This window comes from Mastigoproctus giganteus, chromosome 11 (assembly GCF_048544385.1).
Source record: "Mastigoproctus giganteus isolate SK-2022 chromosome 11, ASM4854438v1, whole genome shotgun sequence".
Taxonomy (NCBI): domain Eukaryota; kingdom Metazoa; phylum Arthropoda; class Arachnida; order Uropygi; family Thelyphonidae; genus Mastigoproctus; species Mastigoproctus giganteus.
Window position 1 is genome coordinate 117,443,593 of NC_143585.1, and position 19,737 is coordinate 117,463,329.

Consider the following 19,737-nt stretch of genomic DNA (forward strand, 5'->3'; position numbering starts at 1 on the left):
ATACCTGCTTTAAATTCAGATGGGCTTTTAAACTTCTGATTCAATTGTAATGCTTTTTCGCATAACTGAGATCCAGAAATAGGTCCACTTTGACTTCCCTTTTGTAGAAACCATAAATAAACAGTCTTCTAATTTCTCATCGCTAGCTATTTTTCATAGTTTTCCTTTTTTTATAGCCATTTTCATTGTTTAATTCTGAAGCAAATTTCATTTTTTCTGCTCTTTATGTCAGATATGGTTGCTTTACCAACATTAAAAATCTTAGCAAGAGATGCACCGGTTTTGCCCTTTCCAGTCTGTTAATAATTGTTATCTTTTTTTCTATTGACAACATATTGTGATTTCTTTTACCTGTAGATGCATGGGCAACAGTATTAAAATTAAAAAAGCAAAATGACCCAGTATTTCACTTTGAAATATCCATGAACAAAAGCTCGAACATTGAATTAAGTGATTAAAACAAATTGCCTGCAGTAACCTCACACTGCAGTGGCTTGCAGCAGACTGAGTGAAAGCTGCCCGTCCCCCTCCCCCAATCACCATACTCACAATGGACAGCAGTACAACAGACAATGGTGCATCACAGTCACGTGAGGGTCCATATAGTAGCTAATGCCAACATTTGATTTTTAACTCCTGTAATGACAAATTAAGATTATTTCTATGCTATACTGCATATATCTTTGAATAAATTAATTGGAAACAAAGGCATTAAGCTACAGGAGTAATATTTCAAGCAATTTTGTATCTAGAATAAGAATAAGATTAAGTAATCGTGCAGTGGACATTGTTATTTGAAATCATATTTCCTGAAGAAAAATGCTAAATGAAGTAAAAATTTATATTTTGTACGGATTTTAGTTATTTTAGTTTTTTTTTTATATTTATTTTGTTTTGCATATTTATTTTTTTTTTTATAGAGTATATTTTATTTTGTTATACAGTAAACCCCCGCTATTCGCCGGGGTTACGTTCCTGAGAAATGTCGCGAATACGGAAAACGCGAATAGTGAGGTATGGCTCCCATAGTAATAAAGGGGTTCCATTCCAAAGTATGAAATATATAAGAAAAACTAGTCTAAAATTTTGTCTATGTATGTATTATATGTACCTTCATAATATGACTATGTACATAGACAGTACATCATGAAATGCAAGCATATGGCATCGAAATGAAAATAAGAAACAATTTAATATTAAATGTAATATTTATTAGAAATTTCAAATAAATATTTCAAACCAGCACCTTTGCTAGCAAAAAAACTTATCCCCCCAGTGCTATCACGAGTTTCGCTAAAGTGTTGTTAAAGGAGTTTTGCTTTTTCACGAATGATGAGTGAACTTAATGGAATTTTATTTTGAGTTCGGTCTTCTATCCATAGATTTAAAGCTTTTTCCATTTTTTCTAATTTAACATCACGAGTTACAGAGCAAATTTTTTAAGCAATTAGTGTGTTTTCACGGACACTATGGCGGATTTTTTCTTCCGATTTTTTGATTGATCGTACCGTTGACTCATTGATTTTATAATGTTTTGCCACTGAGGAGACACTTTCACCATTAGAAATTTTGTCTAATAACTCAATTTTATTCGCTAATGTCATCACCTTCTTTGATCTTTCCAAATTTCCCTTGTTATTCGTAGCCATATTTTTGTACGGGTTAGAAAGAACCTGTCCAAATAAAGTCGCTTTCTTCCGTTAACACACTCGAAAAAGTCTATTTTACACTGCAAAATGGTAGATTTATCACTTTTGTAAGCATATCAATTTATAAATTGATGAATTTATTCAATTTATAAGCATATAAATTAAAAGCAAACGACAAAACCTTCCATGGCAAGCGCATAACACATACTGAACAAGGATTAGCGAGAAACATCCACGCTCGCGATTTTGTCACCCACCCCACCCCACCCACTGAGCGCTGTTTTGACCGGGAAAGATAATTTTAGCCACGCCCAATTTTTTTTTTTTTTATGGCGGAAAATATTCGGGGCACTTTGAAATTCACATTTTTTAGGTTTCATTTTATATTAAATCGGCGATCGCGTATACAGATACCGCGAATAGCGGGGGTTTACTGTATTTGAAAAATTTTAAAATAAGTATAAATATTTTTTTATTGTTTTGATTATATATATATATATTTTTTTTTTTTTTGTAAAAATTTGAAAACTGCTTTAACAGTTTTTTATTTTGGAAATACTGGAATTCGAAAACCGATTTTTTTCAAAAGTCTGTTTTTGTATAAACCTTACTTCTAGGACAGCTCATAGAGTTTTGTTTGCAATATACCGGAACTTCCTCAGTAGGATAAGGAAGTGATTATCCCATCGTATAATGCAATGGTTAGGCCATATTTTGAGTACTGCATATATGAATGGAAGGTCTCCTTTTAGGGAGTATCTAGAGAGGGAGTATCCTTTAGGGAGTATCTAGATCAGAGAAGGGCAGTGAGATTGAATGGAATGAAAGGGTGGTCTTACCAAGACAGGCTACAGTTCTGCAATTTGCAGTATCTGGAGACGGCTTATCTCACTCAGGCATCCCTTTATTCATAGTGGTAACTTGTCCTTAATGCCACATTGTTCCAATACTAGATGTCTTTTAGGCACCTGTGAGGTGGTCTGATAGAGGTAAGGCTTTGAGTTGATTGAGCAAGCTCATTCTTGTATACCATTGCTGATGGCATTCCACCTCTTGCTCAGGTTGCACATGTGAGGGTGCATAAATTCAAATTGAGGAAGAATGGTTGTAGAATAGCTTTGTGGAGGGTTGCCTTCAGCCAGAGGGTGGTTGGTTGATTGTTGGAACATACTTCCATCTGTTGTTATGGAAGTGTGCAGTTTCAATAAATTCAGGGAAGAACTAGATAAATTATTGGAGGAGATAGATTGGTGATGTTGGAGGATTGTTTTTTGACTGATTCTATACAAGCTTGCATCGTTTTGCCACTACTGTTACTACTACTACTACTAATAATAGTAATAATAATCACCTTGTTAACCCTGATGGAAAAATTCCTGTATACCAATGACAACACCCATGAGCTGTCCTAGCAGTCATCTGCATTGTCATTGGTATACAGGAATTTTCATTTTCAACTACCCAAAGTATGGTACTACATATGTCATATGTTAATCTAGGATTAATGCCAGACATGTGTAGTACCTTGCATTTGCTGATGTTAAACTTCAACTGCTATTCATCAGCTCAGTTGCTGAATTTTTTAGAGCTTGTTGCAGTATCTTACATTGACTACTGTCCTTACCACCCTGCCACCCCTTTGTGTCATCTGCAAGTGGGTAGGCAAGGTAGGCGTTGCCTACGTGTGGCAAAAGTTGGTCACTGTTTATCAGTATTCAACATTTAAGTGTCAATTTTTATTTCACCTACTAGTGGCACATAGGGTCACAGTGCTGCCAGTTCCTTTGTCACTGCATCATAGTATCCAATCAGATTGTTCAGACGAGATTGCCTCTTAACAAATCCATGCTGTGACTTTACTTATGTCAGCACTATAATTGCATTCCTATCTAGATAGTTCTACACTATTTCTTTAACCACTGACTCAGTCACTTTCTCTGGAACAGAATTTTAGCTAACAGGTCTGTAATTACTCATATCACCTTTTTGATCTTCCTTTGTGAATTGGGAATTCATTTGAACTTCTCCAGCCCATAGCAACCTCTCCAGAATCCAATGATGCTCTCATAATTTTGGCTAAGGGTTTGCTGCCTCTCTTAGTATAATTCAGTAGATATCACCCATCTATTCTGGCTGCCTTTTTTATGTTTAGCTTCAACAAATTCTCTTCCACTTTCTGTACAAAATCATTTAGCTCTCTCTTAGCGTTTGGTAAACTTTTGTCATCACCTTCCCAAAAGAACTCCTCATTCATGAATGTAGATGCAAAATACCTATTTGTTTTGTCAGCAACTTGAGCAGGGTCATCAGCAGTTAATCCATCATATCAAATGGATCAATGTGATTAGACTCCTTTCTTCTACTGCTTAACATAAATAAAGAAGTCTTTGCAGCTTTACTTTGCCTGAGACTTCTCATAATCAACCTCCTTTGTGACTAGATTGTAGACTAATTTATATCTGCTATAAGCCTTATAATTTATATGTATCTTACACATTTTTGTTCTCTGTTACAATTCTCATTAATTCATGTGACACTGATTTATGCCTGAGGTTGAACAGTATTTCTTATTTGGTGTGAAAAGCTTTTTACCTTTTACATTTACTTCCACGAAGTCTTTGCATTTAAATTTGCTGTTGGTAGCATCATCAGTTGGGCCAATTGCTTATAATTTAAGAACTATCTTAAACTACTGTAGTCACCTTTACAAAAGCAGAACCTCTTCCCTTTACTTTTGAGAGTAATTTCTTTAAGTAACTCCCACATCAGTACACTGTGATCATTGCCAGCCAGTGGCTATTTTAGCTGCAGATTCTTAATGCATGAAGAATCACTGCTAAATGGTTGACAAAAAAAAAAAAAAAAAATTTTTTTTTCATTTTTTTTATTTTGCTCCCTGTTAAAATTCAGGTGATTCTTGTAGATTTGATTTGAAAAAGTAGTTTAAAAAAAAAAATAGAAATAAAAAAATTTAATTAAAAAAAGTACATTAAAAAGTTCCAGCAGACATATTTGAATGCCTTCCACTCTTATTTCTGTAGCATTTAATTTTTTTAGTTAATGCCTCATCTTGGAATAGCAATTTTATTTGAGGAGCTACAAAAATATCCTCTTTTCTTGGCCTCACCAATTCAAGGAAACTTACCTCAAACAGGAAAAATTCTTCTCCTTTTTTGTCCATTGCTTTCACAAATATTTTTATCAAACCTAGATTGATGTGTAATGGAAATTAATGGATTTTTGACTTATCGACCAAAGGAGGATGTGCTACATTTTTCTGGCTTGGTGTAGTTTTTGAATGTCTGCCCATTTTTGTACCATGTAGTGGCAGTCCTTTACTCGGCCATCTCACTCGCATAAAAAGAAGCAGTATTTAGTGTATCTACCTTGCAACCCAGTCAGTAAAGTATCAATTTTAGGTGTGCACAGGTATTCCATTTGTATTGATAGCATATTTTTATATGCTATCAAGAATTTGTGGCTCCTTGGAGCCACAAATAGGACACAGCGTTGCCTTGGCATGCTGCCTGAGAATTACCGTACTTCTGACACTTAAAGCAGCAAATGGTATTTGGGATGTAAGGCCAAATCTTGTAAGTTTCCTTCATGTGAACTGCATGGGCCAATGGTATAGATGTATAACTTATTTCCATTGTGGAGTAAAACTGCTTTCAAACTGACTTTGGATGAATCAATGAAAAACCTACACTGCTCAGGGATGCAAGAAAACAGATATCCAAAGGCTATCCTGGAATGGATACCTCCTGGAAGAAGGAGAAGAGGAAGACCTAGGAGGATATGGATGGATAGAGTACGGGAGTGCATAACAGCCCGAGGCTTAACCGACCAAGACACCTTGAACCGCACTTTATGGCGGAAAAAAATTCCTAACAAGAAATAACTTGTAGGCTGAGGAAACCCATTGTCAATGGAAACACTCCTCTTGAAGAAGAAGATAGCATATTTTTTGCAGAACCTGTAGGTTCTTGTAAGTTTCCTTCATGTGAACTGCATGGGCCAATGGTATAGATGGATACTTATTTCCATTATGGAGTAAAACTGCTTTCAAACTGACTTTGGATGAATCAATGAAAAACCTACACTGCTCAGGGACGTGCTTCAGATGTAACTCTTTCATTAATTCCTGGACATTGTTACAATAGACCAATGCGCACCATCCATGGAGTAATAGGTCATTATGTTAGATTACCTCTTCCTATAAAAAGACACCTTGACATCCTTTTCAAGAAGATTTCACTGATGAAACTGTGATGTTATTAATTGAGGCTTGGTTTTGGAGAGGTCCAAATTTATGACCAAATTGTTCAGTTCTGCCTGAGTGATTTGATGTAGCTTTGCAGTATCAAGGGTTAAAGTCTGAATCTGTACTCGTTCTGGGATTTCTGGCTTTTTTTTGCATCTTCTGGAGACTCCTTTTCCGGTCATGAATCAGAGCCAAGTCCATAAGTTTCTGGCGTTTTTGACACTGCATTGTACCATTGTGAGGAACCGGCCTTAGAGCAGAAGGTATGTTGGGATACTCTATTTATGCTTTGATTTAATGTCCTTGAACATGAGTTAATGTCCTTGAACCAGTTAATGTCCTTGAACATGAGTTACAGGTTTATCTTGATCACTGACATTACATCCAAAATAGAGTTCAGGCACCTCTGTCGCCAAGTGGGCAGGAGTAGCAGTGCATAGCACACGCTTCTTGATTAGACCAGGGTTCAAGCCCGTGACCACCAAATGCGGAGGATGCGGAAAGGTCAGGGAATGACCACCGCATAACCCCGGAGCAATATGGCCTTAGTTGCTAATGCTAAAAACCAAATAACAAACAGAGTTCATAGGCTTTCCTTACAAATTGTGATGGTGGCTTCCACTGTGATTTTAATACCACTTCTCTGCAAATGTAGTAAAAGCTGTTAGGCTTATTTCAAGAATGCGACATATTTCACGTACTGTTGAGGTACACACACACACACACACATAAGAACAATTAAGAAATTGTAGAGTTCTATTTCTAATTTAAGCACAGTTCACGATTTACACTAATGTTCACAACACTTGTTTGCAAACTCTAATTCACTAAATCACTTGTTCACCACTTTCTCTCTGAAACATGTACACTTTTTGAAATACGAAAATGCTTGCTTGATGCAGAACCCACTCGTATACCGGTACAGAAGTTTCTAGAAGGCTCACAATGTTTCTAGAGAACTCTGTCAAAAGTTCTAGAAACTTCCAGAAACATCCTAGCCTTTCTTCCATAAGTAACAGTATTGTTACTTATGGAAGAAAGAAAAGAAAAAAATGGAAAAGCTGATTAAAACCAACTTCAGTTCTTAGGCTTTCGGCGCATTATAGCCTTAGTTGCTAATGCGCCAATAAAACCCAAATCAACCAACCAATTTTTAGGCTTTGGTCATTAACCTACGATATTTGAAAACAGAAGGTGATGAGAACTTAAGTACATATCTGAGGTTTTTAACATATTTCATACGAGAATCTGTCAATTATTTCAGGGAGGAAATTGGTGGCGACTCGTATTAGCATTGCCATTAGTAGAGACATATGATGCAAGAAAGCAAGCTTATATAGCATCAGCAAAAAAAAACCCCTTCCAGTTTCACCCATCCATTCACTCCAAATGTTTGTCTAGTTCTGCCTTGAACTTATTAAAGTTGTTGACCTCTACTACAACACTGACTTGTTAAAACGCGTTAGCATTAAAATTTTGAAATGAGCTTGCAAGAGGCAGCCTGGTATTTGCTTCACCAGCCAATGTCTGAGGCTAGTAGAGAAGTTGTGTACATTCCAACTTCTTGGCCTCACGAGCATCAGAAAAGTAAGAAGAGCAAGCAGCAAATGGCTGAAGAAAATCTCGATGACGATTCTACCGACATGTGGAATGAAAATATACAGAAATATGAGAAAAGACCAAAAGATGGAGAGCTCGGTCAGCTTTGCTTGGCTGATTTTGAAGCGAAATACAATTTCGTGAAGGGACAATGTAAACCTAGAAAAGAGATACAAGTCATAAGGTATTGCCATTATGAAATGTCTGAATTGGCAGAGTATAAATGTGAGATGGTTTTACTTTACTGGCCTTTTGAAAATAAAATGGTTGATATCTTAAATTCAAACAAGTTTCTTCAGATATACGATGAAAATGAAGAGTACTTTATGAATTGCCACAAAAGGTACGAGTCAGACAAAACATTACGGTATTTCATCAAAGTTTCTTGCGACGACCGACTAACTGGTTAAAATAAATTTATTAAAATAAAAATATAATATATACATAAGATAAAACAGAAATAAAATAAAAACATTAAAATACAATAAGATAAGAGTTAAAATATATAGTAGCTTTCGAAGCGAAGTGCCTCTTCATCAGCTAGTCTGTAACTGGTGTACTTCAGTATATATTAATGGTTACAATAGCACAAGTGAGCTGGGCATGATCATGTATCACGAGTCTGGTGTCAGTAAAGCAGAATCACGTACCCGTGATGATCGTCACCGCTCATCGCACTGCAATACAGTACATTCTATAATAGGGTGTAAATGTACTCTCCTCGTCCGATTCATAGTACTATTATTGGTAGCTATGTGTACTGCTTCAAGTCATGAGCACTGGCAGTAATCACGTGAATAGTCGACGATTTCAATATCCCGTTGGGGATCAAGATTGTGCTGCTCAACCCAATGTTCGCCGACTGCGGAGCTTTCAAAATTAGCGGTTCGCAGAGCCACCTCGTATTCAGAAAACCGATCTTTCAATCTTCTACTAGACTCACCTACACAACACCCCCCACAATCTGGACACGCAATACGGTATACGGAACCACTCCGTAGGAAAGGAGGAATAGGTATTTTCACCTTAGAAATAACGGATTGTAATTTCCTCCCTGGAAGTTGCACGCATTGTATATGATGGAGATGCAAAATCTTAACAAGACGTTCCGATACGCCCAGATAATAGGGGATGTAGGTGGTAGAGATAAATTGATTGGCGTGAGGCGGGTTAGATTTCGTAACAAATTCGTGAGCCTGAAGCTCACATCTATCTAGAACATGAGGTGGATAACCGCAATTTGAAAGCTCCACCCTAATTTTTGAAATCTCCAATTTTCTGTCACCAGTCGATGAAGACTAGCTGATGAAGAGGCACTTCGCTTCGAAAGCTACTATATGTTGACTAGCTGATGAAGAGGCACTTCGCTTCGAAAGCTACTATATGTTGACTAGCTGATGAAGAGGCACTTCCCTTCGAAAGCTACTATATATTGACTAGCTGATGAAGAGGCACTTCGCTTCGAAAGCTACTATATATTGACTAGCTGATGAAGAGGCACTTCGCTTCGAAAGCTACTATATATTGACTAGCTGATGAAGAGGCACTTCGCTTCGAAAGCTACTATATATTGACTAGCTGATGAAGAGGCACTTCGCTTCGAAAGCTACTATATATTGACTAGCTGATGAAGAAGCACTTCGCTTCGAAAGCTACTATATATTTTAACGCTTTATTATATATATTTTAACTCTTATCTTATTGTATTTTAACGCTTTTATTTTATTTCTGTTTTATCTTATGTATATATTATATTTTTATTTTAATAAATTTATTTTAACCAGTTAGTCAGTCGTCGCAAGAAACTTTGATGATATAATGCAACCCGACGCACAAGACCTGTTTTCTAATTACGGTATTGTAGAAAACTTTGCATCGAAATGGACGATAAAGAGGATGCTAGAAACAGACTTCAAGAGAACAATGATGATATTGAAATGATTTTGATAAACTCACTATCGCAGTGGTATGTCCGCAAGATAATGTCATGACCAGCGATGATTACTGCAAGTTGGTTCGAATGACGAATAGAGAACAACGCGAGTTGATTATTGAAGTTATACATCAAATAACAGATTGAGCTAACACAACGGTGCTTTAAATATTCTTTACTGGTCCAGCAGGCTGTGGCAAGATGTTTACCTTAAATTATGATGGAAACTTAAGGCGGAAACACGCTATTATCACGTCACTGGACTCTCGTCATGTCCCTGTCACAGAGTAATACTCTGTGGTCCCTGTTTAGTGTAAACTGCTAAGTCGGTCGGAGAAGAAATGTCACTGTAATGTAGGGTGGCCAGATTAAAAATTTGATCTCGTGGTACTCATGCTTATTTTTGGGGTATTCATTCCTCGTTTAGGAGTACTCGCATTAAATCTTAAGGAACCCGAAAAATTTTAATAACAACCATTTTATTTCTATATTTTGTTGATTTTTTACAAGTTCGTGGAATGCAAAATTAATCAAATTTTAATAAAATTAACCGAATTATAGCCCATGCTTTAATTCGGAAAATTTTATTGCAAGAGTTATAAACACTAAAGGAAACTTTTTATAAATATTAACATCAAATATTACGTAATTGTTTACAGTACATATTCAATAAACCTGATTTATTTTATCAAAAAGAAAATATTTATCTAGCAATACTTTTCATTTGAGCAAAATTTCTTTAACAGTTTTTCATTTTTTAGTACATAATGCGTAAAATTCTTTGCATGACATATTGTGATTGGTTTTCTGCAACAGTTCTCCTTCAACATTCTTTAGGTCTAATTTGTTTCTATCCTTTTTCCATGCATTAAACATTGAGCTAAATACTCGCTCACTCATTGCATTTGAGTGAGGTAAAGCAAAAACAAAATTAATATTTTTTTCTGTATTACGTACTTTGTACGCATTTAAAATTTTTATCCAAACATCTGTGGCATTTTTGTGGTGTTTAGTCTCAATATTTCTACGGAATGATTTCAACAGAACATATTCTTCATACAGCAAATTGATATTGATATTGAGAATTTTAAATAAAAAAAGTTTGTTGCCTAAGCCTTAAACCATTACAACGAAATAAAAAAGAAGTCAAGTAGAATGTAAAAGGTTACAAAGTAAGCATAATATAAATATTCTACAACCCTCTTTGTAAATAGTATAGAATGTTGTTTTTGAGTCTTTAATTAAGGGTGCATTTCAACAACAACAACAACTTTATCATCAGTTAATTCTTTCTTCCTAAATAATCATCTCAACAGGGTGTTTTATGATTTCTGTTTTTTAAAATGTTAAAAAAGGGGATCTTGGAAATTTTATTATACTTCCAAAAGCGATACATCTGGCAACCTGCAACGAGGAAAGCTGAAGCGAAATGAATTGCCACAGTTCATCCTCCTCTTCAGATTTTGAAGATTTAGAAAATGCATGTGCTTTTCTTATAGCCGAGAAAACAAGAGTGCACAATGGATACACGACATCAACTGGAAGAGAACAGAAAAAGGTGAATTCCATCATTTACTGCAGGACTTAGAAGAAGATTGAAAATCGTTTCACGATGAATTTTACGGATGAATAAAGAAGAATTTAATTTAATAATCCAATTAAGGATGACATTCAAGGGCAAAATACGCAATTTTGAAATTCAATCAGCGCTAAGGAAAAATTAGTTATATATTAAAGGAAAGCTAAAATATACTGCAAGTTTAATTTTGAATAAGTACTTTTTCTGTCAAAATACGAAACAAAAATTTTTAATGAAATTTAATAACAAAAAACTACTTCTCAACCCTAAAAATTGAACTTGTAAGAAATTGTTATGAGTTGTGCAAATTGAAATGATCGACTTGTTCGTACTCTCAATTTGTAATTCTGTTAGTCTGTTTTACTCCTTTGGCCATTTTTGAGCGTCCCCTGACTGGACATTTGCAGTGAGTATGCCGAGTAGCTGGTCGAAGTGGAGGGTGCTTTGGAATAGGCACAGGAGCAACGTCCTTGAAGTTGTTGTTATTTGTTTTTGGATATTCTTACTTGTGCGCTGAAAACAGATTATTTACTTCAAATTTAATTTTATATTAGCATTTCCTCCATTTTCCTCTTGTCACGCCTAACGAAATTTCTGTTCAAACAGAACAATGTGAGCTCCTGACAATGTCATTCTGCCTTGAAGCCCGACGTGTTATCTTGTGAATACAGCCAATGACAACAGTGCTCTCCGAGCAATAAACAAATTGGTAAATATACCCCCCCCCCCACATTTGATGTTAGATATGTATACGAGTGAAGTCTTGTGAAGTGACAATAGTGTTTCCGCCTTTACAATCGCTTAAGCAGACACATAACTCACTCGGTAGTGCAATTTTGTGGCAGTCTCTCGGTTTCTTTCCACTGGTTCAAGTGATGAGACAGAGCGATGTTGTATTCTCCAGCATGTTAACTAAAATTGGAAATGGCAAAACATTAGATGTTGAAGAAAAGAAGTTAATCGAAGTCAATGAACAAGTACCAAATGTTGTTCGTTTGTTTCATTGTAACAACGATGTTGTTCAATATAGCGCCCAATCATTGGAAGGAAACACTACCATCGATTGTTCAGCCGACGATCATTTCACCGGTTACAAGAGTCATGAACAGTTGACTAGTATGCGAACAAAACTCCATCAAATGAGCATAGGAGACCGGAGGTTTTCCATACGTATTGCATCTATCTACCAGAAAACCTTACATGATCCACTACAAACATCAATGTCGAATATGGTTTGGTCAATGGAGCGATTGGAACTTTACAGAACATTGAGATGGAAGAAACAGAAATCAAAATGATTGTGGTTACATTTCGAAAGCAAGAATGTTGGAACTAAGAGTTGTCTCAAGTTCTGCTTGCACATATTGTCGCATCGTGGCATATTAAAATCTGGCTGGACTCCGATTACGAGATGTTCTGCCGATTATGAGATGTTAAGGGGAAGTCTTGCCTGACCAATTTGATTGGATACTATGATGCAGCCACAAAAGAACTGGATGCAGGGAATAACTTTGATATTATATACTTGGATCTTAGAAAGGCTTTTGATACTGTTGCATGTGGAAGACTGCTGCACAAATTGGAGCAGTGTGGCATTGGAGGCAAATTGCTACTATGGTGGTTGAGGGGGAGAAGACAGTGGTAATCAATGGACACTGCTCATCGTGGACTAATGTTATTAGTGGAGTCCCTCAGGGTTCAGTATTCGGTCCTTTATTGTTTTCTGTATTTATAAATGATATTGATGATGGTATATCAAGCTTAATGTCCAAGTTTGTAGACGATACGAAGGTTGGCAGGGTTAAGGACCCTACTGACACTATGCCGCTGCAACAGGATCTGGAAAGGTTGAGCAGATGGGCTGAGAAGTGGCAAATGAAGTTTAACATTGACAAATGTAAAGTACTACATATGGGAAACAGCAACCCCAGAGCAACGTATCAACTCTGTGGTACTACACTGACAGTGGTAGAGAATGAAAGGGACCTGGGGGTGGTTGTGCAGGTAGATATGAAGTTCTCTGAGCAGTGCAGACGGGTTGCAGGAGTAGCTCATGGTGTATTGTCAGTGATATATAGGAATTTTTCTAGCAGGGATAAGGAGGTGATTATTCCCTTGTATAAGGCAATGGTCAGGCCACAACTAGAGTACTGTATACAGACCTGGAGGCCTCATTTCAAGAAGGATGTAGAGCTGCTGGAACAAGTACAGAGAAGGGCAACAAGATTAGTGAATGGAACAAAGGGGTGCTCTTATGAAGAAAGGCTTAAGTTTTGCGAATTACAGTGTCTGGAGACTAGGCGCCAGCGAGGTGATCTGATAGAGGTGTACAAAGCCTTGTGAATGGTTTGAGCATGCTCAATGCTGATGGGATTCTTCCTCTTGCTAAGAATAATCACCTGAGAGGGCATAAATTCAAATTGAGGAAAGACAGATGTAGGATAGACGTGCGGAAATTTGCCTTTAGCCAGCGGGTGGTTGGTAGGTGGAACAGACTTCCATTCCTTGTTGTGGAAGTTGATAGCCTAAATAAATTTAAGGCTCAGCTGGACAGGTATTTCGATCGAACAGAGGGGTGAAGTGGAAGTGGTTATTTATTTATTTATTTTACTTTATTTTTTTTTGGCTGATGCTGCGTAAGCTTGCTTTCTTGCATCAAATGCCTCTGCTAAAAGCAAAATGCTTAAATGCAAAAGAATCCAATTTCCTTTGGTTGAAGCTTGTGCCATAGCAATTCATAAATCTCAGGGTGGAACTTTCAAAGAAAACATTCGATTACGATAAGAGTCTCGAACAGCAACTGGTATACGTTGCATTGTTGAGAGTGAGAAGCATCGATAGCCTGTACATAAGAAATCAGAAAAACAACTTTACATTCTATCATGCTCTTGGTTGTAATGCAACTAAGATGCAAGATCTTCGAATTGAATTGAAACATTTGAATAATCATCATCGTTTGAAAACACTCTCTACAACTGCATTAAAATTTTGGGATTAAGTTGCTTTGTCGAGTTTCAGAACGGTATTGTTGAATACACAGAGTTTGAAATTTCAGTCGATTACAGTTGGATTGGTTACATCATGACCAATCCAATTCTAATGGACTCGAATATCTTGCCATTAGATGAAATATGGCTTGAAAACGATGAAAATGTCGATGTTCGAGGATACAAACATATCAATCACACAATTCAAAAGACCTTCTGTGCGATCTGGTGGTGTTGCGATATACAATAAAGTCGAATCGACAATATGTACACCACATATTCTCATTACCGTGGATTCAGACTCTCTATGGCAAATGACGTACAGATAATTGTGGCGACATTTTTGCAGCTGAAGTTGAAATAAATGGACAGAAGACTTTGCTTGTAACATTCTACATCTCATCTAATGCAACATTGGAGCAGATTAAAGTTTTCTTAATATCCAGTCTAGTGATTTATATGCCAAAGTTTGGAGACACCTAAAGTTGTAAAGAAATTCAACTTTCAAAACATCCCAATAATTTTAGTGGGTGATTTCAAATTGATGTTAAGAAACCTGAAAATGCTCCATTTGTCAGCTTCATGGAATCAACGTTCGATCTTAAACTTGCATCAGATTCTACAAAATCTACTAAGCGTGGTCAATCATATACATATATCAACTTGGTCTTCAATTGAATTGTTAATAGTTTGAATTGTTTCAACTATGTATCCTACTTTAGTTACCACAAACCTCTATTGTTGATTGTAAATGAAAATGCCAAATAAAATAAAATTGATTTTATTAAGCTTAAATTGTATTTTTTCATTTCGCATGACATTATTCACGGATCCACCTTCTGCTCCATGGAGCCAACATCATCATCAAGGAAGCAAGCTGTATAAGCTTGCTTCCTTGCATCATATGTTTCTACTAATGTGCTTGATATGCCTTTACCAGTATCTTCAATAAATATCGAAAACAGCAAGAAGTCTAGCACTGAACCTTGAAGTACACCACTAATAACATTAGTCCAAGAAGAGCAGTTCTCATTTATAATCCTCTTCCCTCCCCCCCTCCTCTGCCACTCAACCATCCTTTTAACCAAATCAGTAACTTGTCAAAATGCCCCACTATTACAATTTGTATGGCAGTCTTTCGTGTGGAATGTTATCAAAACGTATTTTCCCTGGAATAGAAATCAGCGATTGCTCTTGCCCTTTGATCTCCATGTGTGAATAGAAGAGACATTGCTAAATCTCCAATCAATAGGGACCTCCCATGAATTCTAAAATTGTGGCCAAAGTATGCACTTTGGCCATAATTAGTAGCTGTCTGATAGCTTGTGATCTTGTGTCATCTGTAGATTTGAATGTCTGCTGTGTCGAGATTTGCTCAACCTTTATGAAATTTTGGCTTAACTTGTGTTGGAGACTGTTTCTTCCATCAAAAAAGTATGCATTTTTGTTCTTTTTCTGTCTAGATTACAGCAGTGCCATATGGAGCTACTTTAGCAATTAGGAATAAATGAACATGAAAACTCTGACTTTAATTCCATTTAAATTTACCACTTTTGCACATGTTTAAATGTAATGAACCCATTTTTAAAGTTGGAAATCTGTTTTTGACTTACCAGTGTTTATGCATCACATGTACCCGAACAAATTTTCCTTCAAAGAGAAAGTTTTCTGAACTGGTCAGTTAAGTAATATGTGTAATTTGCAAGCACTGCCACTGCTTGCAGATTCAGTTTTTGATGTGATAGCTATTAGAGAATTTTTTTGAGTTAAAAAAAAAAAAAAAAGTCATTTTGTATGTATTTTACTCAGCATTTAAAATATATTTGGATAATTTATTGTATTGCACTGAAGCTAGTTTGAAAGTTTGGGAAAGTTGATGGTTTTAGTAAATTGAGTTTCATGAATCTGGTTAGTGTCGATTTTTAATGTTCAAAGGTTTTTGAATTTAAACACGCTGTTAGCCTTTGGGTTAAATTGTTTTTTAAAATTCATTTTTAGAATAAAGCAACTTCTAATTTCTGTACTTAGCTTTACTTTCTTCAGCAGATGAATATAATTTTTGGTCAGATAAACATTTTACTTTTATTCTGACATAGCTATGGGTTAGATTTTATTATTACAATTTTTTTTTTTTTATGAATTCCATACCATAGGTTCCAGATCATTCCTTTTAATTCCGTTCTCTTTGCTATAGCCCAATCCTTTCATTAATCAAGGTGTTACTTTATTCTAAATAGGTTAATTTATGTATTCATTCTAGTCTAAATTTTAAAACAGAGTTAATTATATATATTTTTTAATATTTTCCATAAAGCTGTATCCTTTTACTGTAGGTTAAGTTGATATCTGCAGGACTCGAAAACATCCAGCTTATTTCTGAAGAAGCTAGCCAGAAAGCTCGAAATACAAGTTCTTCTCTTCAGATATATGGCAAACCTGATGAGAGGGCAGTTCAAGATGACAAGGGGCAAGAGGATCAGAAAAAGAGAAACATTAAAGTGTGGGATTTACAGTTTGAATCAATGATGAGAATGCTTGATAATTCTGTAAGTAGGATTATATATATAACTACTTATGTAGTTGGCTATGTACAGAAATGATGCAAATCCACTAACTTGTACATTAAGTACAAGTTAGTGGATTTGCAAAGGATGCACACTTATGTATATATATGCATATTATAATAAATATAAAGATGTAAGTATGAGTTGCACAGGAAGCCAAAAAAGGAATAATAGCCGAAACATAAAAAATATTTTAAAGGAAGTGACTTGTAAAATAAATAACGATAGCTGGAATCAGATAATGGCGGATAAATTTAGCCATAGTTCCAAAAAAGGGGAAATAGAACAAAAATACAATTACTGCATTTCTTCGATTCTAAGACGCACTTTTGTCTCCTATAAACATCTCTAAAAACGGGGTGCATCTTAGAATCGATGGCATCATAAAATTGCAGGTTTTTTTTTTTGTGATTTCACGTGCTTTCGAAATGTGAAGCCACCATTATTTCATTATAGTGGAGCTCACTCAGCGAAAACTAGCAAGTTTTGTTTGTATCTTCGAAAGTACGTAAGTAGAGTTACTGTATTTCGTTAATTTTGATTACTTATTGTACATTAAAATGTCAAAAAGATTGCACTACAAAGCCGCATTAAAACTAAAAGTTATTGTGTATGCAAAAGAACATGGAAATAGCTGCGGGTCGACATTTTAACATTAGTGAAGTAAATGTTCGTCGTTGGAGAAATGATCGCAATTCCATATTTTCTTGGAAAGCAACAACCAAGTGCTTTACAGAGCCTAAGAAAGGAAGATTTCCACAAGTCGATGAAACTGTGATAGTTTTGTAATGGAGACGCGCAAAAGGATTACCCATCACTCGACAATCCATGCAATTGAAAGCCAGAGAAATTGCCAACTCCCTCGGAATAGAGAAAATAGTGCAACAGATTCATGCGTTGTAGTGGATTATCGTTAAGGCGCCGAACATCTATCTTTCAAAAAATTCCTGCAGACTTTCAACAGAAGCTGATTAACTTTCAGCGACAGGTGATGAAATTAAGGAAAAAAAGAAACTGAGTTTAGTCAAATTGGAAATGCTGATGAAACCAGTCTTCTTCGATATGCCTCGAAATTACACCATCAACGCTAAAGGTGCTAAAGAATCAAGACTATAAGCACTGGCTACGAAAAGCAGCGTATCACTGTGATGCTATGCATCACCGCTGATGGTCGAAAGTTGCCACCATATTTAATTTTAAATTGAAAAAACATAACCGAAGAATGAAATTTTCCCCAAAGATGTTTCTTATTGTGCGTGCACAAAAAAAGTGGATGTATGTCAGCAGAGCTTATGGAAGACTGGCTAAATGTTGTGTGGAATAGATGTCTTGGAAGTCTTCGTAACCCACCCAGCATGCTAGTACTTGATGCATTTTGTGGACATTTGTCCGAACGGGTCAAAAATAAAAACGTGGTGACTTGTTTGTGATTCCTGGTGGCATGACTAACCAACTGCAGCCACTCACCATTTCAGTCAACAAACCATTTAAAGATTACTTGAGAAAGGAATATGAATTCTGGCTGTTGACCGACAACCTTCTGCTGACACCTTTCGGAAAAATTTAAGAAAGCGCCGGCATCAAAATTGGCAGAATGGGTATCAACAGCTTGGAAGCTGATCCCAGAAAGAATAGTCAAGCACTCATTTAAAAAATGTTGCATCACCAACGCTCTCGAAGGCTCAGAAGATGATATATTATGGGATAATGAAGATAACGACGGCTCAGAAGAATCTGACCCTGAATGTGAAGTAGACTCTGATATTGATTCAGATGCAGATATTGACGGCTCAGAAATTTCAGAAGGAAGTGACGAATAACATACCTACTGATAAATACTGGTCTTATTGTTGTTATTAAATTGAATTCAGTTATAATAAAAATATTTGTTAGATTGATTTTATTGTTTTTTTTATTTATTTATTTTTTCCCTTAGAATCAAAGCTTTTTTTCTGAAATTAAGGTACTGAAATTTAAGGTGCGTCTTACAATCGAAGAAATATGGTAAATCCGATGTCAGCAAAAATAATAATTGATACATGATCAGGTTTTTCATCAGGGGACTACACCTGACCATGTATCAAAGGACTGCGTTTCCATACTTGTCCAAAACTGTGTAAGAGTAGAAATTTGAAAATAAAGTAAAAATAATCGAAAAAGAAAAGCAAAATAATTCCTACAAAGTACGGACAAGGTGGTCCCTATGCAGTGTTTATAATGAAAGTTAGGGTAAAGTTTAATACCAAATTACGGTAAATTTAATACAAAAGAATTAAAGTAAATAAATAACAATAAGTCAAAAACTTAAAATCTATACCTCAAATATAAAATCAAATGGGCAGGAAATGACAGTGCAAAAACACAAATAGTCAATCTGATAGCCACAACCAAAGTGCTAACAAACAGGGACCGTAATGTATTCAATATGTATTAACTTTCATAGTTATATACAGTCGATTCCGGTTATTTGGGACACATCGGGACTAGTGCATTTTGGCCCGATTAAGCGGCTGCCCCAATTATCCGAAAAGTTTCACATAAAAAAAGTTAAAAATACAATGGACCCCCGCTTTACAATTGGTTCACAGAAACCCCCGGTGCTGTCAGACAACCAACACACTGTACAATCAAATCACGTTACGATGGAGTCACCATAGTAAAGTACTGTTCACTATACGATGTGTAGTAAGGTCATTGTGATCTCGTTTGTGAATTGAATTTTAATTCTATTAAACAGTGATTCTAATTAGCGAAAATAGGACAAATATTATCCACAGACTATAAAAGGAAAGATATATTAAGCACAAATTTACTCGTTATTACATTACCAATTAAAAAATTAAATGATACATGATAATCGGAAGAATATACATGATAATCGGAATAATTAATACATACTGTAATATGTACATACTAACTAGTTAACATTTCTGTTCACTGGCGTTTGTGGGTGGGGGCTAAAATTTGAAACAGTAAAAAGATAAGCAATCAATGACAAAGAACATGGCGCTCACAAATTGCAAGTAACACGATACGTGAAAGTGAGAACGGAGTACAAGTTACCAAGCTTTCTCTTCCTATTTCTTCCTTCATTCCTATTTTCTCTTTGAGAATAGGAATGAAGAGAAGATTCTGACAATTAATTTTTTATTTTATGATTGA

The 19,737-nt window shown here is 35.8% G+C and overlaps 1 protein-coding gene across 7 annotated transcripts in view; it reads left to right on the forward strand.

Annotated features, from left to right (window-relative positions):
- LOC150078374 (protein hu-li tai shao-like) overlaps positions 1 to 19,737 on the forward strand; it is a 459,870-nt gene that overhangs the window by 106,876 nt on the left and 333,257 nt on the right. For all 7 annotated transcript variants that reach the window (XM_090385317.1, XM_090385315.1, XM_090385320.1 and 4 more), the window contains exon 7: positions 16,345 to 16,557. In XM_090385317.1, coding sequence (XP_090241443.1) covers positions 16,345 to 16,557 — 213 coding nt within the window. The remainder of the gene's footprint in view (positions 1 to 16,344; positions 16,558 to 19,737) is intronic.